The sequence below is a fragment of the Meleagris gallopavo genome, chromosome 4, assembly GCF_000146605.3.
Source record: "Meleagris gallopavo isolate NT-WF06-2002-E0010 breed Aviagen turkey brand Nicholas breeding stock chromosome 4, Turkey_5.1, whole genome shotgun sequence".
Taxonomy (NCBI): Eukaryota; Metazoa; Chordata; class Aves; order Galliformes; family Phasianidae; genus Meleagris; species Meleagris gallopavo.
The window spans coordinates 36,144,095-36,161,270 of record NC_015014.2 but is presented as its reverse complement, the minus strand read 5'-3'; the positions used below and the strand labels follow the sequence as shown (position 1 = coordinate 36,161,270).

General features: G+C 36.0%; 1 protein-coding gene across 1 annotated transcript in view; it reads left to right on the top strand.

The window, feature by feature from the left end:
- Positions 1-17,176, top strand: part of ANK2 (ankyrin 2) — a 154,654-nt gene that overhangs the window by 106,416 nt on the left and 31,062 nt on the right. Inside the window, 7 exon segments of the mRNA XM_031553101.1 lie at positions 4,444-4,668; positions 7,635-7,789; positions 8,656-8,867; positions 9,539-9,743; positions 10,385-10,481; positions 14,106-14,334; positions 16,696-16,821. Of these exon segments, the coding sequence (XP_031408961.1) occupies positions 4,444-4,668; positions 7,635-7,789; positions 8,656-8,867; positions 9,539-9,743; positions 10,385-10,481; positions 14,106-14,334; positions 16,696-16,821 (1,249 nt within the window).

The following is a 17,176-nucleotide window of genomic DNA, read 5'->3' as shown; positions in this document are numbered from 1 at the left end:
CTTTTGAAAACTGTAGCTATTGTATTTCTGTGGAGTTTCTGTAAGTTGTTGTTATTATCATTTTATCTTCTCTTTAAGTTTTAAAACTGCAACAGATTATCATAGAAGCATATATCTGCCTAATTTTTCTCAGAATGCCGTTTTCCTCTCCTTTTCTGGTGAAAATCTGTAACAGCTTTCTGATGCCCTTTAATCCTATTAACATTTTTTCTTTCTTTTATTTGTATTTTTCTCTTGAGCTCTTCACAGCCATTTGTTTCATTTTAAACACCCCTCTGATCTTCATTTTTTGTACATAGATGCTTGTACTTCTTCTTTCTGCAGTTGGGCGATGAAGTTTCGTGTTTAGTCCAAAATAATTTTTTCACATGTCTAGAAGAAGTATATATGGTGTTAGGGCTTTTCGTACCCCTTACTATTTATTATTTTCTTTTTGACCTTAGGAACTTACAATGAAAAAGTACCACTAATTCCAGCGGTGGCTTAATATCTGCCAGTATTCCTGCTAGTTTTGTTTCTTCTTTTGAGTAGAATCTGTTAGTCTTGCCACTTTACTTCTGGTAGAAGAAACATTAGGGAGAGAAGTAATAGTGAGGAGGGAGCAAATAATTAATCTGAATATTAATTTTCCTTTATATTAGTCATACATTTTTTTTCCACTTTCATGTGTGTACCAGAAAGTGTGTTTTATTAATATCATCCATAGTTTTGTATGAATTACTTCGATATTGATACATGCAGTTCCTCAAAACAAAGACTTTCTAGTCCTGGAACAGTAACATCACAGTCCTGACGCCTTTCTATAGGGAAAGTAAACAGAAAAGGATGCTGCTATGATTCAGAAAATACTTTGTTATAAATTATTTTCTTGACTTTACTGCATATAAATATCCAAACCAATGTGGATTCTGCTAATTTAAAAGTTAAAATACATTGGACCAAATAAATGGGTAAAAGAGTTCAGCAAAAGCTTAAGAAACAAACAGGGTGGAATGGCAAAAAAGAATATAATTCCACATTCTTGTCAGCTCTAGAAATCCTATGTCTGTATGCTGTCTTTTCAGACTCTTAAGATGTGGCTTGTTGAACTGAGAACTTTTTCCCCTTTGTTTTCTTTCTTTTGTACTGTGTTAATGCTATCTCTTCCTAGTTCCCCAAAATCAGTTTGCCTCAAATTTCACAGTAGTGAATAACTGCTTTTTGTGTACTAGCTCTTGTGTATTTTTTGTATGATAATTGGCACCATTCCTTCTCTGCTGTCTTCACACTAGGCTGTGTTTGCCTGAATTTGCTATGTAGCCAGAAGCCACAGAAGTCTTCAGAAATCTCCCACTTCATCTGGGGGTCTGTTTCAGAGATACAGCACAAATATATTTTTTGCTATATACTGTGATGAACATTCCATGATTGCTAGATTTTATCTTGTTATTTGGTAAATATGTTAGTTATTCTGTATGATAGAAACAGCTGTTTTTATAGTAAATAATAATATCTGACTTTTTTTTCCTCATCATTATTATCTTTGTGTCCAACTTTCAGAGACCTTTGCCCTCTTCCACACTTTGAAGTGCTAGTTGCTTTCAATGGCAGATAACTGAGAGACCTTCTCTGCCAGGCAAATTCAGTAAACTTAAACTGAAAGAAATAGTTGCAACTTTAATTAAAGCCTGAACACACACAGCTATCACTTTACATCTCAAGAGTGTACTAAAGAGAAATGCCATGTTTGATATTTAGTTGGTCTGTATTAGATTCTGAATATTGCAGCTGTGGGAACACAGAGTTATTACTGGAGGGGGGAATGAAATAGCAGGTTCTTACAGATGTTTGAATTCAAAGTCTACTCCTGATCCAGCTTTTATGTTGGTTAAACACTACATAGGGTAGTAATTATCTGGATTGCGTTATATGTACTTTGTGAGAAAGCACTACTGATCCTGCACTCTGCTTGTCTTTAAGTCAGTCTGGGTGGTGTAGAGGAAAAAAAGCATCATACCATAAGGAACAGAAGCCATTACTATGGTCAGAAGTGAGATTATTAGATTATTAGCTTTGGACCCTCCCCTTTTGTGTGTATGTATTCTTCTAGTAGCAAGCAGTGTTCTTGGCATTGCTGAGCCACAGGGAGATAAGCTGAGGTGGACATAAGACAGAGAGGTGAACTAGCACTGGTATTTTCAGTGATGGACAGAAAAGGAAGATGATCCTGTTGAAGTATGCCATCTTGAGTATTATGTCAATAATGACTAATAAATGAATCACAAACATTGTATTCATGACAGCTTACACAATCAAAAATGTGAATGCTTGTTTAATTCAGTAAGTGTACTCATCAGCTTCTGGTAATTATGGGGGTAGTATTTCTGTTGCTCATAGTATTAGCACCGAAATGTGAAACCCTTCTTCCAGAACTCAGTGTTATTAACTACCTCTAAAGCACCCGTTATAATAGAGAATTGGACCAATTCTCTGAAACATAATTCAAAACACTTTGGTGGCACCACTTACATACAGTTAAAGGAAAATTGCAGTGCAAACTGCAGAGCATTATTGCAACAAGTGAGCATTTAGTATCTGTTAAGCTCTTCTTTCATCTGTGCTTTAAAATGTATGAAGTATGTATTTTGTGAAGGAAGCTCCCATTTTTTCTAAATTAATCCCCAGAGAATCAAAGCCATAAAATGTTTTCATTTTCTTTCTTTTCCCCCTGTTAAAACCACAGAAACACCAACCTCTAAGGAATGAGATAATGGTTGTACTACCCAGACTTTTACACTTAACAAAACCTAGAGGTATATGAATGGCAGTAGAATAGGAGACTGCATGTGTGAGAAAGACTGGCATCCATGGTGCATGGTGTGCTTCTGACTGGCACTTGTGGCTCCTTCCCATCATCCATTTTTCTGACTTGCACGGTGTGTTGAGTGTTGTGTTTTTACAGCATGTGGAATTATTTGTAGCTGTGTGGATATTGAACGGACGCAATGTTTGTTGCACAGAATGGTCAAGGGGACAGTGGGAAAAATACCTGTATTTGTAACTCACACTATAAGGGCTTTTCTCTATTGCAGGTCCTTCAGTAGCATTTCTGCGACTCCCCCTGTGGTGATTCTATTTTAGTGGCTAGAAGTAGGCCTGATATTGTTCTGTCTCATCTACTCTAATTTTCACTTCCAGCAACCTGACATTTCCATTCTGCATCAGGCATGATTCCAACTCATATAGCAGTAAAAAATTGAAGTAATTCTATACTTTTCCCAGGAATTTCCCTAATCTTTGTAGCACATCTTTCAAAATCTACCTGTTGGTTATATATGGAACTACAGAAAGTTCAGCTAGTAAGAAATTCCACGACATGTTTTTATCTCTTTTAAGAAAAAGATATAAGAATTTATCTTCTGCTACTGCCTGTAGCTATAAGCTTTCCACTGGGACATGGTATTGCTGTGCAAAGCAGCACAAAAAGACAAAAATCCATAAGTAAAACTCCTATATAATACCTGGTAGCCATTGTCAGCTCAACAAAATCCAAATTTATCTTGAAGTGATAATGACATGTTGTCAGTCCATTCCAACTCCTGTTTGAAATTCTTTCTTTAATGGCATGGAGGATTATTTCTTTAATAAATCAAGGATTTTTATTGGTTCTACTTCTTATCCACTATTACTTTTTTGTAATTTATTTGTAATTTCCTAACATATATATTTTTTTAATAATCTCTTGCCACAGGGTAAGGAAAAAAAAATGAGGTCTCTAAACCTAGTGTTAAACAGTCACTTTTTTTTTGGTAGTGCTTTCTCCTACCTTAAAACGTATCTTTCAACAATCTTACTATCAAGGGAAAAGTTCTTTCTTATAAGAGATTGATATTAAAGAAAGAGGGAGTTTTTGACATAAATTGGTGATAGCTTCAGTGATTTGTTAAGAACTGTGTCCATACACTCTAGAATGAAATTTGATTTTTTCTTAAATCGGACAATTTAATCTGAAAATCATTCAGAACTTGCTTTAATAAATAAAATAAATTATTTTAAGATATACTAGTTTTGTAAAATACTTACAAGAATGCCAATTTTGCATTATAGATGCTCACACGTACACAGTAGTGATATTTGCAATTACCTTTTTCCAATATGTATATACATGTGTGTGCACTCCAACGCCCCCAAAGCTCACACACATCTATTAGTGACTGCTGGTACTTCTACCAACAGCAGCAATGTAATGTAAGACTGTTTCTGTGAAGAACTCTTAGATGCTAGTTGTCAGTTTAAGTAATAAATGATCTTAGTATGCTTTAGTGCTTCACATGGGAGAAAGGCTTTTTCTAATCATGTGTTCCTAGAGAGAGAGAGCTGTATTTGTATTTGTTACGTATGTGAAACATAACCAAAGGGATTTTGATATGCTTTTGTATCTAATAGTTTTTCCTGATTTTTCAGCTTCCTAGTTAGTTTCATGGTGGATGCTCGTGGGGGTGCCATGAGAGGCTGCAGACATAACGGACTGAGAATTATTATTCCTCCGCGGAAATGCACTGCTCCAACACGAGTGACTTGCCGCTTGGTGAAACGTCACAGACTGGCCACCATGCCTCCCATGGTGGAAGGGGAAGGCCTGGCCAGCCGTCTGATCGAAGTGGGACCATCTGGGGCCCAGTTTCTTGGGTAAGGGGTGCCATGTGGCCTAAAGGAAAACGTTCGGTATGTTTTCATCTGTTTGCAAGTTGCACTGAAATGGTTCCTCTTTCAAGATTTGAACAGAAAAAGATGATTGTGATATATGCTAACAGATTGCTTGTGTGAAATGTGAATCTTCAGTTGGTTTTCAATTCACAAAGTTTTTTAAGCCTTTTCCTTTGCAAACTGATTTTTTAACCTCTTGCACTAAGGTTGAAGTGCTTTCCTGGATTTAATTGTTACTAAGTAAATGTAATATTATAGAGGGAAAATCCCTTTGCAGCCAGAAAAGGCTGTTCATACTATATTTAAATATGTTCATACTAACAGATAATTAAATAATCTGCCTATTAGGTGTGAATAGCACAGCACTGATGTAAAGCCTGCTTCAAATACGACACGGGTTACAGCTGCATATCTGAGGTGCTTGTGTTGTGATATCAGAAGTTTGGATTATCAGGGGAGCACAGTGTCTTTGATTTTTCTAGGGTTGAAATTGCTAAATTAAGCAGTAGGACAACTTCAGAATTCCAGGTCATTTATTTTGTCCTATGCCGCAAAAACCATAGAAATATCAGATTTGTGTCTGCTGCAGAACTTGTTTTAGAAATTTTCAGCTGAAAGCAGCAATTACCCGTGTGTTTTTTTAATTTGTTTTACTAAATATTCTCCATATCAGCTGTGGCATCCAAGAGTGATGTCTGAAGGAACGGAACCCCTTCTATTGCAGTAAAAAACAACCTCATTCAGAAATTGAAAAAAAGTGACCCTATAAACTGCAATAGTTTAAATTCGTCAAAATAAATCAGTTGCTTTAAAATGCTGTTGTAATAGGCAGCTATCAGGGCCACTATCATTGTTAATGATTTTTCTGAAATATTAAGCAGAAAAAAAAAGTTCATTAGTAGTTTTTAACTGCCCCGCTGCTTTTATATGTAGTGTGAATGAAGAACAGACCCAAGGCCTGTTTTCACCACTTCGCTGCTGCTCTAATCTGATAAGAAAGCAAAAGCAGTTCTGAGCACCTGAGAATTTAATATGAAGACCAGGCCAGACATTTCTTTTGAAAGCTAGGATACCTGTTAATATCACAAATAAACAAGTGTGCTAATGAGATGCTTTGTACCCCTTACTTGTTTCACTCTTTGGTCATTTTTTTTTAAGAGAAGCAGAGCAAAATCTAAAGAGAAGTAAAAATATTTTGCTGTCGCATTCAGTCTTCCCACACATAAAACAACCTGGAGTATCTCTCCTACTTTCTTTTTAATGTTTTTTCTATCTAACGAGAACATCTCATCTGAAAGACTGGGGTACAGCAGGGTGTTATTCTTTCTCAGAGCTTTCCCTGAAAGCATTTTCGTATGTGATGTACTGAAGTGAGATCAGAAAATGACTGTACTGATTGCAGAGATTCATTGGTACAAATTCAAGGTACAAATCCTGTTCCCATTGAGTTTGCTGCCAAAATTCCCATTGTTTTCTTGGAGCAAGAAGAGATCCTAAACTAATTAAGCACATTTTGCTGATTTTGATCACCAAATTGGCATCTCTGGGATGGAACCTTATTCAGTGTACAGCCTAATTCCACTCTGTGGATCAGACAGTGGCACTGGCATTCTGGCAAAAAAAAAAATACATAAAGTTTATTTATGTTCTTTCTTTCACTGCTGCTTTGGATGTACTCAGTAAACTTCATCTGCCTACGGCTCCTCCCCCACTTAATGAGGGAGAAAGCTTGGTCAGCCGAATCCTTCAGCTGGGGCCTCCTGGGACCAAATTCCTTGGGTAGGAGAGACTTGAAACAAATTGATGGATGCTGACCTCCCCATTCTTCTCCTCCTCCTGCAATATGATTTTTTTTGTGTGTGTCATTGTGCACATGATATTGTCCCTTTCTATGATTTGAAATTTTGTATACCCAACCCTTAGTGGACCATTTTCAACCCTTGTGGTATGTGGTTTTGTTTTAGTGGTATGTTTGTATCTTTTTCTTAAAGCACTGTGGCCTTCATTTTTGTTTTGGCATGAGATTTTCCTAGTTATGTGCTTGATGTCTGTAGCAAAGCAACCTGGATTGTGACCAAGAAAAAGAATCTACTGTAAATTTAAGATTTTTTTTTCAAGTACTAAGGAGTAAGATACGTGTTAGATACCACCAGTATAATAGAACAGATGACATTTGCTATGTATATGGTAACCTGTGTGGATACTCTAATTAGAGAACTGTATATACAAATATATTTATATTTTTTCTCTTATTTTCCAGATCATGTATTTTTGTGCTTATAAATATATTGTATGTACATGTGTGTATATTTACTTGTATACATATATATATGCACACATATATTGATACCTATATTGACATCTGCTTGTAAGACAAGGCAAATTCTTATCTCCTATTCATAAATAGAAACCTAGATTATCATCTCAGACTTCCTTTCTCTCTCCCAGAGTGCAAATCCAGAATAAATTCATTGGAACATATAGAACTACTAAATAAAATTGACACAAAACACAGTTGCCCACTGATTGCAATGAAGTTATTCTGATTTGTTCTACTATAAGTGAGATCAGAATTTGTCCCACTATTGATATGCATTACAGTAGATTCTCTTTGAAATGAAGTTGCACAGGTTAACCCAGACAGTAGTGACAACTAAAATGAGGATGAGTTTTGAACGAATTTGCAAAACAATTCTCAAATTTCTCTTTAAGCCAAATACCATTCACACTGTGGAAAGAGGTGAATGCACTTTTGAATCTGTCCTTCAGCATTTACTGGGTCCCTGTGAAAATCTAATAATGTGTGTTAGTGATGTACTAGTTAGGATAAGTAGTCCAGAAAATGGGTAGAATTCCAGGTCACTTTGTAGCAGACTGAATAGAGTTGCTGTTAATCCTGTTTCTTCCTCTCTCCCGTGTGCATTTAATGCGCTGTGTTGCTGTGCCAGGCCTGTGATTGTGGAGATTCCCCATTTTGCTGCTCTGCGTGGGAAAGAGAGAGAACTGGTGATCCTGCGCAGTGAGAACGGGGACAGCTGGAAGGAACATTTCTGTGAATACACTGAGGATGAACTAAATGAAATCTTGAATGGGATGGATGAAGGTATCCAGTGTGATGCTTTTTTTTTTTTTCTCTGCTCCTGTATTACTACATCTGTTACTGGGGACAATAACATTTTACCATCTTTTCTGTTTTACACCTCATGTTCAGTCTACTCAGAGAACTTCTGACATACTCTCCAGATACTTTACTATAGTCACACTGAAGTACAATCATTTTTTAGAACACTGCTAGCAGAAGCACTGCTTTTCTTGCATAGTCTACTGAAGTAGACTGAATCTACTCATCGTGAATTGAAAATAGATGTTAAAGTTATGTATCTTCCTGCTTCTTTTCACAGTTTTAAACAAAAAGCTCCCATATCAAATATCTTTCCAAAACAAGGCAATTATCATACTAATCCTTTCCAAGCAGCTACAAGTGTGGGAGGAACTGTCAGTCATGGGTACTCGTTTACTGAGAGAACAGAATGGACTTGGGTTGTCTAGAACCTGCAGATCCTAGAATTGATATTAATTTTGAACTTTTTTTTTTAAATAAAAATGAGCCAACTTGCATATTTAAAGGTGAATGTATACTCTGATACTTCTTTGATTTAGAATTCTGTGTCCTTACTGCAAGTCCAAGCTCTAGTATAATATTAAGTGGAAAAGGCTTCTGACCAGTCCTCCCCTTAGCTTCTTTGCCTGCTAATTTGGGGCAAGCTATCAACATGTTATGAGTTTTAAGCTTCAATCAGTTGTTGAATGTGTACTCCTCTTTTGATTTCTCTGTTTTAGCTGAGCTTAAAATGCTGAGATATGTTTCATTTTACTTCTGGAAGTAGTAGTTAAATTGTGACAAGCTGGGATCTTCTGTATTGCTTCTATGACAATCTTGTTTTCTGACCATCTTCTCTTTTGCATCAGTACTTGACACACCAGAAGAGCTTGAGAAGAAACGTATTTGCCGCATCATCACTCGTGATTTCCCTCAGTACTTTGCAGTGGTGTCCCGAATCAAACAGGACAGCAACCTTATTGGACCTGAGGGAGGTGTGCTGAGCAGCACTGTTGTGCCACAAGTGCAGGCAGTCTTCCCAGAAGGGGCTTTAACCAAACGAATTCGTGTTGGCCTCCAGGTACAATGAAACAATTAGAAGGATATGTATGTTGGGTTTTTTTTCTGACTGTAAAGTCACCTTTATACAGCTTATTGTGTTGTACATTTGTTGCCTACAACGTGCTTACTAAAATTCATTGCGAAAATTAAAGTAAGTTATAAAGGTTTGGGTATTCCAGTTATGCAGATTCTTGTTATTTAGCCATCTATATGATCTCAGAAGTAACACCAAGTTGTTCACTACTGAAAGGAGAGGTGGTTCCCACTCCCCCCACCTACATCCTTGCTTCCTGCTGAAGCTGTTGAATGGATCCACCATTTACCTTGGTCAGGCTACTTTGATTGTTGTAATCTTCTGTAAAAAGCTGAGTAGCTTATTCAAACAGTTTAAAGTTTGTCCTCAGGAGAAAACAAAACAAAACTACCTAACAGCAGGGTTATATTTACTATAGGTTAAATGTATTAAATTGGTACTGATGAGAGCACTAGGAAAGGCAGTAGGAACAGGTGTGAGGTGTAAGAAATTGTTGAATAGAGGACTCCCTTTCTCTCTGACAGTCAGTTGTCAGCCTACAAGAAAATTGTGCCATCTAATGGAACAGCTATAACATTTCTAGCAATATACAGATCCCGTTCCTCACATACTCTGTTTTCAAGTTACTGTTCTTACTGTTTTTTTGTTTTGAAAAGGCTCAACCTATGCATACTGAACTTATAAAGAAGATTTTGGGCAACAAGGCTACCTTCAGTCCTATAGTCACACTGGAGCCCAGGAGGAGGAAGTTCCATAAACCCATTACAATGACAATTCCTGTCCCCAAGGCCTCCAGTGATGGGATCATGAATGGTTATGGAGGTGATACACCCACTCTAAGGTTACTATGCAGCATAACAGGTAAGTTGAAAATTCTAAGGTTTCTCTGCTCATGTGCTTCTTGAAATTTTAAGTTATCATGGGGTAAATATATGGGGTAAACGGATTAAACACATGGAAAGTTTTGTGAAAACTTGACTGAGATGAGAGGCTGTAAAAGTAAACTACTTCCTAACCAATTAATTAAAGTAGAAATACAATTTGTTGTTTGGGCTAATGAGAGATGTTACAGAATTGTACAGTTTGGGGTTGGGGTGTTTGCATTTCTCACACACTTTCTGTTTCTTGAGTGCCAACAAAGATCTGCCTAGCACAGTAAGTGTGGTACAGACATAAGGTAGTGTGCTTCAGAGGAAAAATATTAGAGTCAAACACTTCAAGTTTACTATAGCTTTGAAGTGATTAATGCCATACGTAGTTTCATTCAAAACAGAGTAATTAGCTGCATGCATTTAAACAGAATAAATGTTATCATCAAGCATCTTTGTCAATTTCCAAACTGACTTCAAAGATGATCCCAGTATTTTAAGATGCATTACACACTGAGATGTGCTAGTGAGTCATTCCAGAGCAGAGGTGTTAATTAGCTTGCTACACCTTTGTAACAAGAAGGTCGGAGACTTGCTTGTTTTTCATTCTTTTAAAAATCACTGTCATTTCAGGAGGAACCACCCCTGCCCAATGGGAAGATATCACTGGAACAACACCACTGACATTTGTTAATGAATGTGTTTCCTTCACAACAAATGTGTCTGCCAGGTACCTATAAAAACAAGATTTACAGTGTTACTTTAAAGTGCATGTCCTTTTTCCTCTATATTTTGTTTTAGTATTTCCTTTAAACAGTTTCAATTAGTATAGTTGAAGGTGCATAGATATTGTGACTGCCCTGAATGAACTGACCAGTTATTTTAGAAGCCGCGAGCCTCCTACTCGAGACAGGATGTGTGAGAGCTGTCATCAGTACAGTCCATACAAGCTGTAAGAAATTAATGAGTATGTCATTCTCATCTCAGTCAGCACCTGCCATCATCCCAGAAATGAATTAATGACATGCTCTTTTTTTCTAAAGTAGTAATCTGAGGGACAGGTCAGTTTTCAGATAACCAGAAAAATCTAGTTTCGTTTTGATTCTCTCTTCTCCCTCAGATGCAGAAACATAAAAATTTTCATGGAAATGAAAATGCCTTATTTGGGAAGCTCATTATACACCTTATAAAAGATGCTCAGCATATCCAACAAATGAGAAATCAAGCAGAAAGCCCTGTAGGTGTACCAAACTGTGATAAGATTCTATTCCAACCATCTGTTCTTGTAATGAGATTCAACTGCTGACTTTCTGGTAGCTGGCAAACAGAATTTCATTGTTTTTTATTTTAAAAGAGTATATTAGTTTTTACTGTGTCTATGATTTTTACCAAGAAAATCTCTATGACAGAGAATACATTTGGAGACCCTAAAAGTTTTAAATGTAGGGTTTGTAATCTTGCAAACTGTTAAAAAAAAAATCTTGGATAAATTTTAAATATGAGTAGGCCCATGAAAAACAATTAATTTCTCTCAGTGTAGACATTCAGTAGGCACAGCAGTTACTACTATTAGATGATTTAATTAAATATATAATATTCAACATTAAAATGAATTGAGCTCCTGCAATCCAATCTACAGTATAACTGTAACAGTAGGAGAAATGAAGTTTTACTTTTCTAGACTTCCCAATTCAGAACTTTCTTCCCATTAAGTTCAATGCTTTGCTTATTCGCATTTCCTGCGCTTCTTTTCAGTTCAGCATTTTTTCTTTAATAATTACAGCCACAAGAGGGAGATCTTAAACTGTTTCAGCTGTCATCTGCTGTCATCTGCAGTGTTCTAAAGGGAGAAAATAAAGATTAATTTAAGATCCAGATTTGGGGACTGAGAGTTCAAAATCTCTAAAACTGTGAAGTCCCCAGCAGATTGCACATGAAATACAGCCAGAATGAGAGTGACAATTTATAGAGCTAGAGCTCGTTAGAGACCCTCGTAGTGGGTGTTTCCTAATCTCACTGATGGCATTACAATTGATTACTACTGTAGTTTTAGGTACCCAGAGTCTAATTTAGAAATTTCAATGAGTTTCACATCTACTTTGTTATCTAGATGCACGTTCAATAGTATTTAACCCAAGTGTGATTCTAAATGATAAAAGAAAGATAGAGATGAAACTAGATTTTTCATGTATTTACAGAGAATTACCCTCTTTTCTGAAAGACAAGCAAACTTGAATTTCTTGACTTATGCCCTCGTCTGAAAGTGCATCTACCCATTTTTTCTTAATTTATTTATTTTTTTAGCTTTGTGCCCTGCTAGTACCCAACTGTTTGCTAGTTACGATACTGTGTCTTATGTCTAATTAAATCAGTAATACTGCAGATTTTTTTCCCTGTTTGTAAGACAAATTTTTTCTAAAGTGAGTTTGACAAACAGATACTTTTGTCTAAAATAGATGTGAATTAAAATGCAGACTCTGAGGCATAGATGTTTTCCATTACCTGAACTGCAAGGTTTTTAGTGTGGTGGTGGTTGTTGTTGTTTTAATTTAGTGTCTGCTTTGGCTTCCTAGCCACTGGTGTACAGGAGAAAATGATTTAAGCATGTGTGATTTCTCAGAGGATGTAGTCCCTTCAGTTTGAGTCCAGCAGAGCATAGTTCTCCTGCATGCTAAAAAAATAAACTATCAGTGTGCACAGCCTTCATGTACCAAACATGCTTTCTCTCTTCAAACACTGTCAGGCTGTGTTTTTTAACCAGTGTGTTTGTTAAAAGTTCTAAGGATAAGCACAGCACGATATTTACTATTATTCAACTGCAGATGAGTAAGACCAGAGAAATCAGACTTGAAAGGTTTGTATTGTATGTTATAACGTCAGTAATCTACAGTAAGTGATAAGCTCCCTGTAGATTATATCAGCTTCTGAGGTGGCTTTGACCTCTCATGACTTCCTTCTCCATCCTGCAGGTGTCAAACACAATCATACTTTCCACCCACAAAGAATTTTATTTAAAAGAAATGTCATCAGCTGCAGAGAAAAACTAAATCATGTGGTATCAGAGAAAGACAGCGATACATGCTACTTATTGTGAATTGAGTGGTGCATTTCTGCTTCTGTGTTCGGGATTAGAAAATAAAATTATTAAAATTATAGATCATTAAAAATTATTTTAAGTGAAAGTGAGTTGTTATCTTTACAAAAGAATACTTCAGTTGTCTTCAGAAAGGTATAAAGAAATTCTACCCTTTTTTTGTTGCTGGACAATGTTTTTCTGGGCTGAATTGCCCAAAGAAAAGCTAAAGCTCCTGTAGCTTTCAGTGAAGAATTGGATCATTTTTGACACAAGGAAACCTGTACTGGAAGCTGAAGTTTCAGACATGAATTTCAGCATCCACATCTTCAGTAATGTTCTGCATTCAATATATATCTATTATTTGAGGTTTGTAGTAATTTACGTGCCCTAGTGGTAGGCAGTTCTCACACAGAGACAGTCATTTATTCTCATTCTATTTTTCTGTTGCTTTGAATATTGTTATGTATGACTTGTGGTGCATATGTTATAGAAGATTGCATATACACTGGAAAGAAATATGTCATCAGTGAAATGGAAATATAAAGTGAGTCAGTGGTGGTGGTTACAGCCTCTAGGAACCAAGGGTAGTAGGAATCAAGTTTGGATGCACCTCCTTTGAGGACCTTCAAAATGTAATATCACTCAAGCACAGAAATATGTGTCCTTCAATATCCATAAAAACAGCACAATATCGAAGTTAGATGTCTCCAAATTCACCTAAGTCATTTGTGACTTTGAATGCAGTGGGACATAATGAACAAAATCAATTAATTATATTCATCTAGAAGACAGCTTTTGATGTTGTTTGTAAGAAATATACTGCTAACCTCTAAGCTAGATGGTAGAAAAAAAGTATATGTTTTAGGCAAAATTTCTTAATATTTCAGCCATAAAAGATGGAAGTTCTACAAGTAGAACAGACTGAAGCATTAGCAACACATACTAAAAACTTCTCCTCATTAAAAATCAGGAATGTATTTGGAAAATAACAATGGCCTGGAATTTGTGCAAGAGATCCTGTGGAGGGTTTTACGTCTGGTTTTTGGAACGTAAGTTCTGGCAGAAATGCTTTTGTAGTACATTTTGCTTCAGGGTCCTAACGCAGAGGAGGTTACCATCTTAAGCTATTCATCCCCAGTGATAACTACTTCTCTTTTATTCTGACCTACGTGAACAACTGGCTGAGTTACCAGCTAATGCTGCCACAATGGAAAAATTATAACTTTGTTGTTTAAATCTTTCTGTGTTGATTACTCAGCTCTTCATTTTATTTTACAGATTTTGGTTAATTGACTGCCGACAGACACAAGAGTCTGTTACTTTTGCTTCTCAAGTGTATAGAGAGATTATTTGCGTCCCCTACATGGCCAAGTTTGTGGTGTTTGCCAAATCACATGATCCCATTGAAGCACGGTTACGATGTTTTTGCATGACAGACGACAAGGTGGATAAAACTCTAGAACAACAAGAAAATTTTGCTGAAGTTGCCAGAAGCAGGGATGTCGAGGTACTGTACATGAATCTTAAACAGTTTTCTGCATTTGCTAATGCTAATTTTAAGCTAATATTTTCTGCCTGCTGGTTGGAACAAGGACTGAAAAATACAAGTGCTAACAAATACTCTTATGATGCAGTGTCATCTATCATGGTAAAATGCAAGGGAGCACAAAGGTGCCAGACGTGATTGATCAAATGAATGGGCCATTACCAACTTGCTAGACCAGAGGGCTAGCTGAAATCTCTAGTCTATATTTGGGTATTTGCATCTTCCTGGATCAGCCTAGATTGTTTTTCACTCATAAAGAAATCCAGTCATCTGGTTTTGCGCTATTAGTAAGGAATTATATTTGGCAAAACTGCTTTTTTTGCTTTCTCTGTAGCATCACTGACATTTTAAGGAGACATGTAGTGTGTCCTCAGAAAATTTATATAATTTAAATTTAAATATTAATCTATTAATATTTAATATTGAAATATTTAATATTTAAATGGAATAGTAAGCTAGATTCAAGGAGAGAGGAAGTAGGTTGGTTGAATCTGAGCTCTCTGTTAAAGGCCTAAGACTTAAAAAATGTATATGACAAAACTGCATTAAAAGAATTCTGTTCCCTAAGTTGCCTTTTTATGGTGGACTTGTTAAACAGCTACGCTTAGAAACTAGGCTCACGTATACTAGGAAATAATGTAATAAAATAAAGGGTATACTGTTTAGATGAGCAGTTAAAAATTCTTTCTCCTTTCTTCTAGTGTCAGGGTCAGCATTTCTTTAAGTCAAAGATTCAGAGTTAGAGCAGCATCTTCCAACTGCCTACTATAGAATCTACTTTTATGTGGGGAAACAACACTGACCTTGGAGATGGCTAGTTGTACAAGCAGGAGGAGGCATTTTGTATGACTTTTATTTAAAAAAAAGTAGTCTGTACCAATTTTGCATAGGTTAAGGTTTATGAAAAACATAAGACTTAGAAAAATCACTTAAAAATGAGGTGACAGATGTGAATTGACTTTTTGCCTCAGGTAGCTCACTAGCCCTAAGTACATAGTGGTCATTCTGTGATGATCCACATTGACTGTGTAAGTTTTAATTAGTTCTGTAACAAATTGCCAGAAGACAACTCAGATTTCTCAGTAATTATCATAGGGTTTTTTTTAGAGCCAATATCTAAGTAAAGGTGAGATTTGGAGTGGTGTTCTTTGTTGAACGATTACCTTTCCTGAAGCTGATACTAACAGGGTGTTGTGAAAAGGGTAGACAGCAAAAAGGATAGGTAAAAACCAGCTGCCAGTAACTCCATAAATACATATTAATAACTGAAAAAGCAGTCAACAGCATATTTGTTACCAAATATTAGAAGATTCATATATGTTCCTGAAAAGCGAAGGTTTTTCTAATGTGGAATCCACTCCCTGTTAAAATGTTGGTTTGGTCTTATTTTCCTGACTCTTTCAGCTTACTTAGAAGAAATGAGAAATTGAAAACACATTTACTGCATTCATGGCATATTTTTCTACTTAATATGATCTCTTTTTTTCATGGTTGAACTCCACCTTTAAAAAAATTTGTTCTACTATTCCTGAAGCTCTGATAAGCATTTGTTGTGCAGAGCAGCTAGATAAAATATAAGCTCATAAAACTGAATAAGAAGGCTGAATTTCTGGAAAATAATGTTGAGGTATTAATGTACTGGCTGTTTGAAGGAAATGGCTCCAAAACTGTTAAGATGAGCTTTAAACATGTGGAAGGGACACACAAACAACAATCCAAAGACGTATACACAGCATCATTACACAGGCATTTTGGAGAAGTATTTGCTAGAGGCCTGATTTTCAAAAGCTCTCGACCTTCACAAATTCAGTCAAAATGTATATAATCTATTAGTACATAGTGACTTTGCCTACTGCAACAGATTTGCTAATAGATTAAACTTATAGGTAATCTAGTTTAGAAAGTTTTTGCATTGTTTAGGAGCAGTCAGAAAATTCATGATATTCAGACAGGCTTATCTTACCATTCACGTCTGGTTTGAATGCTGAAGGAAATGTTTCTTTATTGTTGCAAGCTCATATTAGCAAAGTATGCTAAAATAAGATCCAATTAAAAAATACTAATAAAGAAGAAATTGAGAATTTGCACAGATTCATGACACTGAATGCATATCTGGTCATATATAGTGTTACACAAGTATTACTGAATTGATGAAATATTCCAGTTAGAATTTAATAATCTGAAATGTGGTGACTACATAACAAATCTTGCAAAGGTCAAGAAATTTAAGAATTTAATCCAAACAGATACTATAGAATTAGGCTGAAGAGTCCTAACCTCATGACTGTGATTGTTACCTTGTTTCTTATTCATTTCCAATAGGTATTAGAAGGAAAACCCATCTACGTTGACTGTTTCGGCAATTTGGTGCCACTAACTAAGAGTGGACAACATCATATATTCAGTTTTTTTGCCTTCAAAGAAAACAGACTTCCTCTATTTGTTAAGGTAATGTTGTAATGTATAATGAGCTATTGATAATATTTTTATTTTTGCCTAATTGGGAATTTGTGATTAATTTAGTAGATTTGAACGGTCTAGATTTCTCATAGTGGATTAAACATTGATTTGAGTAGACAGAGCCTACCAGATGCGTGGAAATGGGAACTTGAAATTTCAGAAACGTTGGCTTTACAGACAGAATTGTCTGTGTCTCAGTTTTTGTGTCCCATAGTATTCTTTCAGACACCAAAATGGTAGCTAAGTGATTCTTGCTCTCTACCTACAGTCTGAAAGCTTTGACTGAGTTAGTCATGTTTGATTTTCTGTATTAGGGTTCAGTACATTGCAGGGGGGGGGAAAA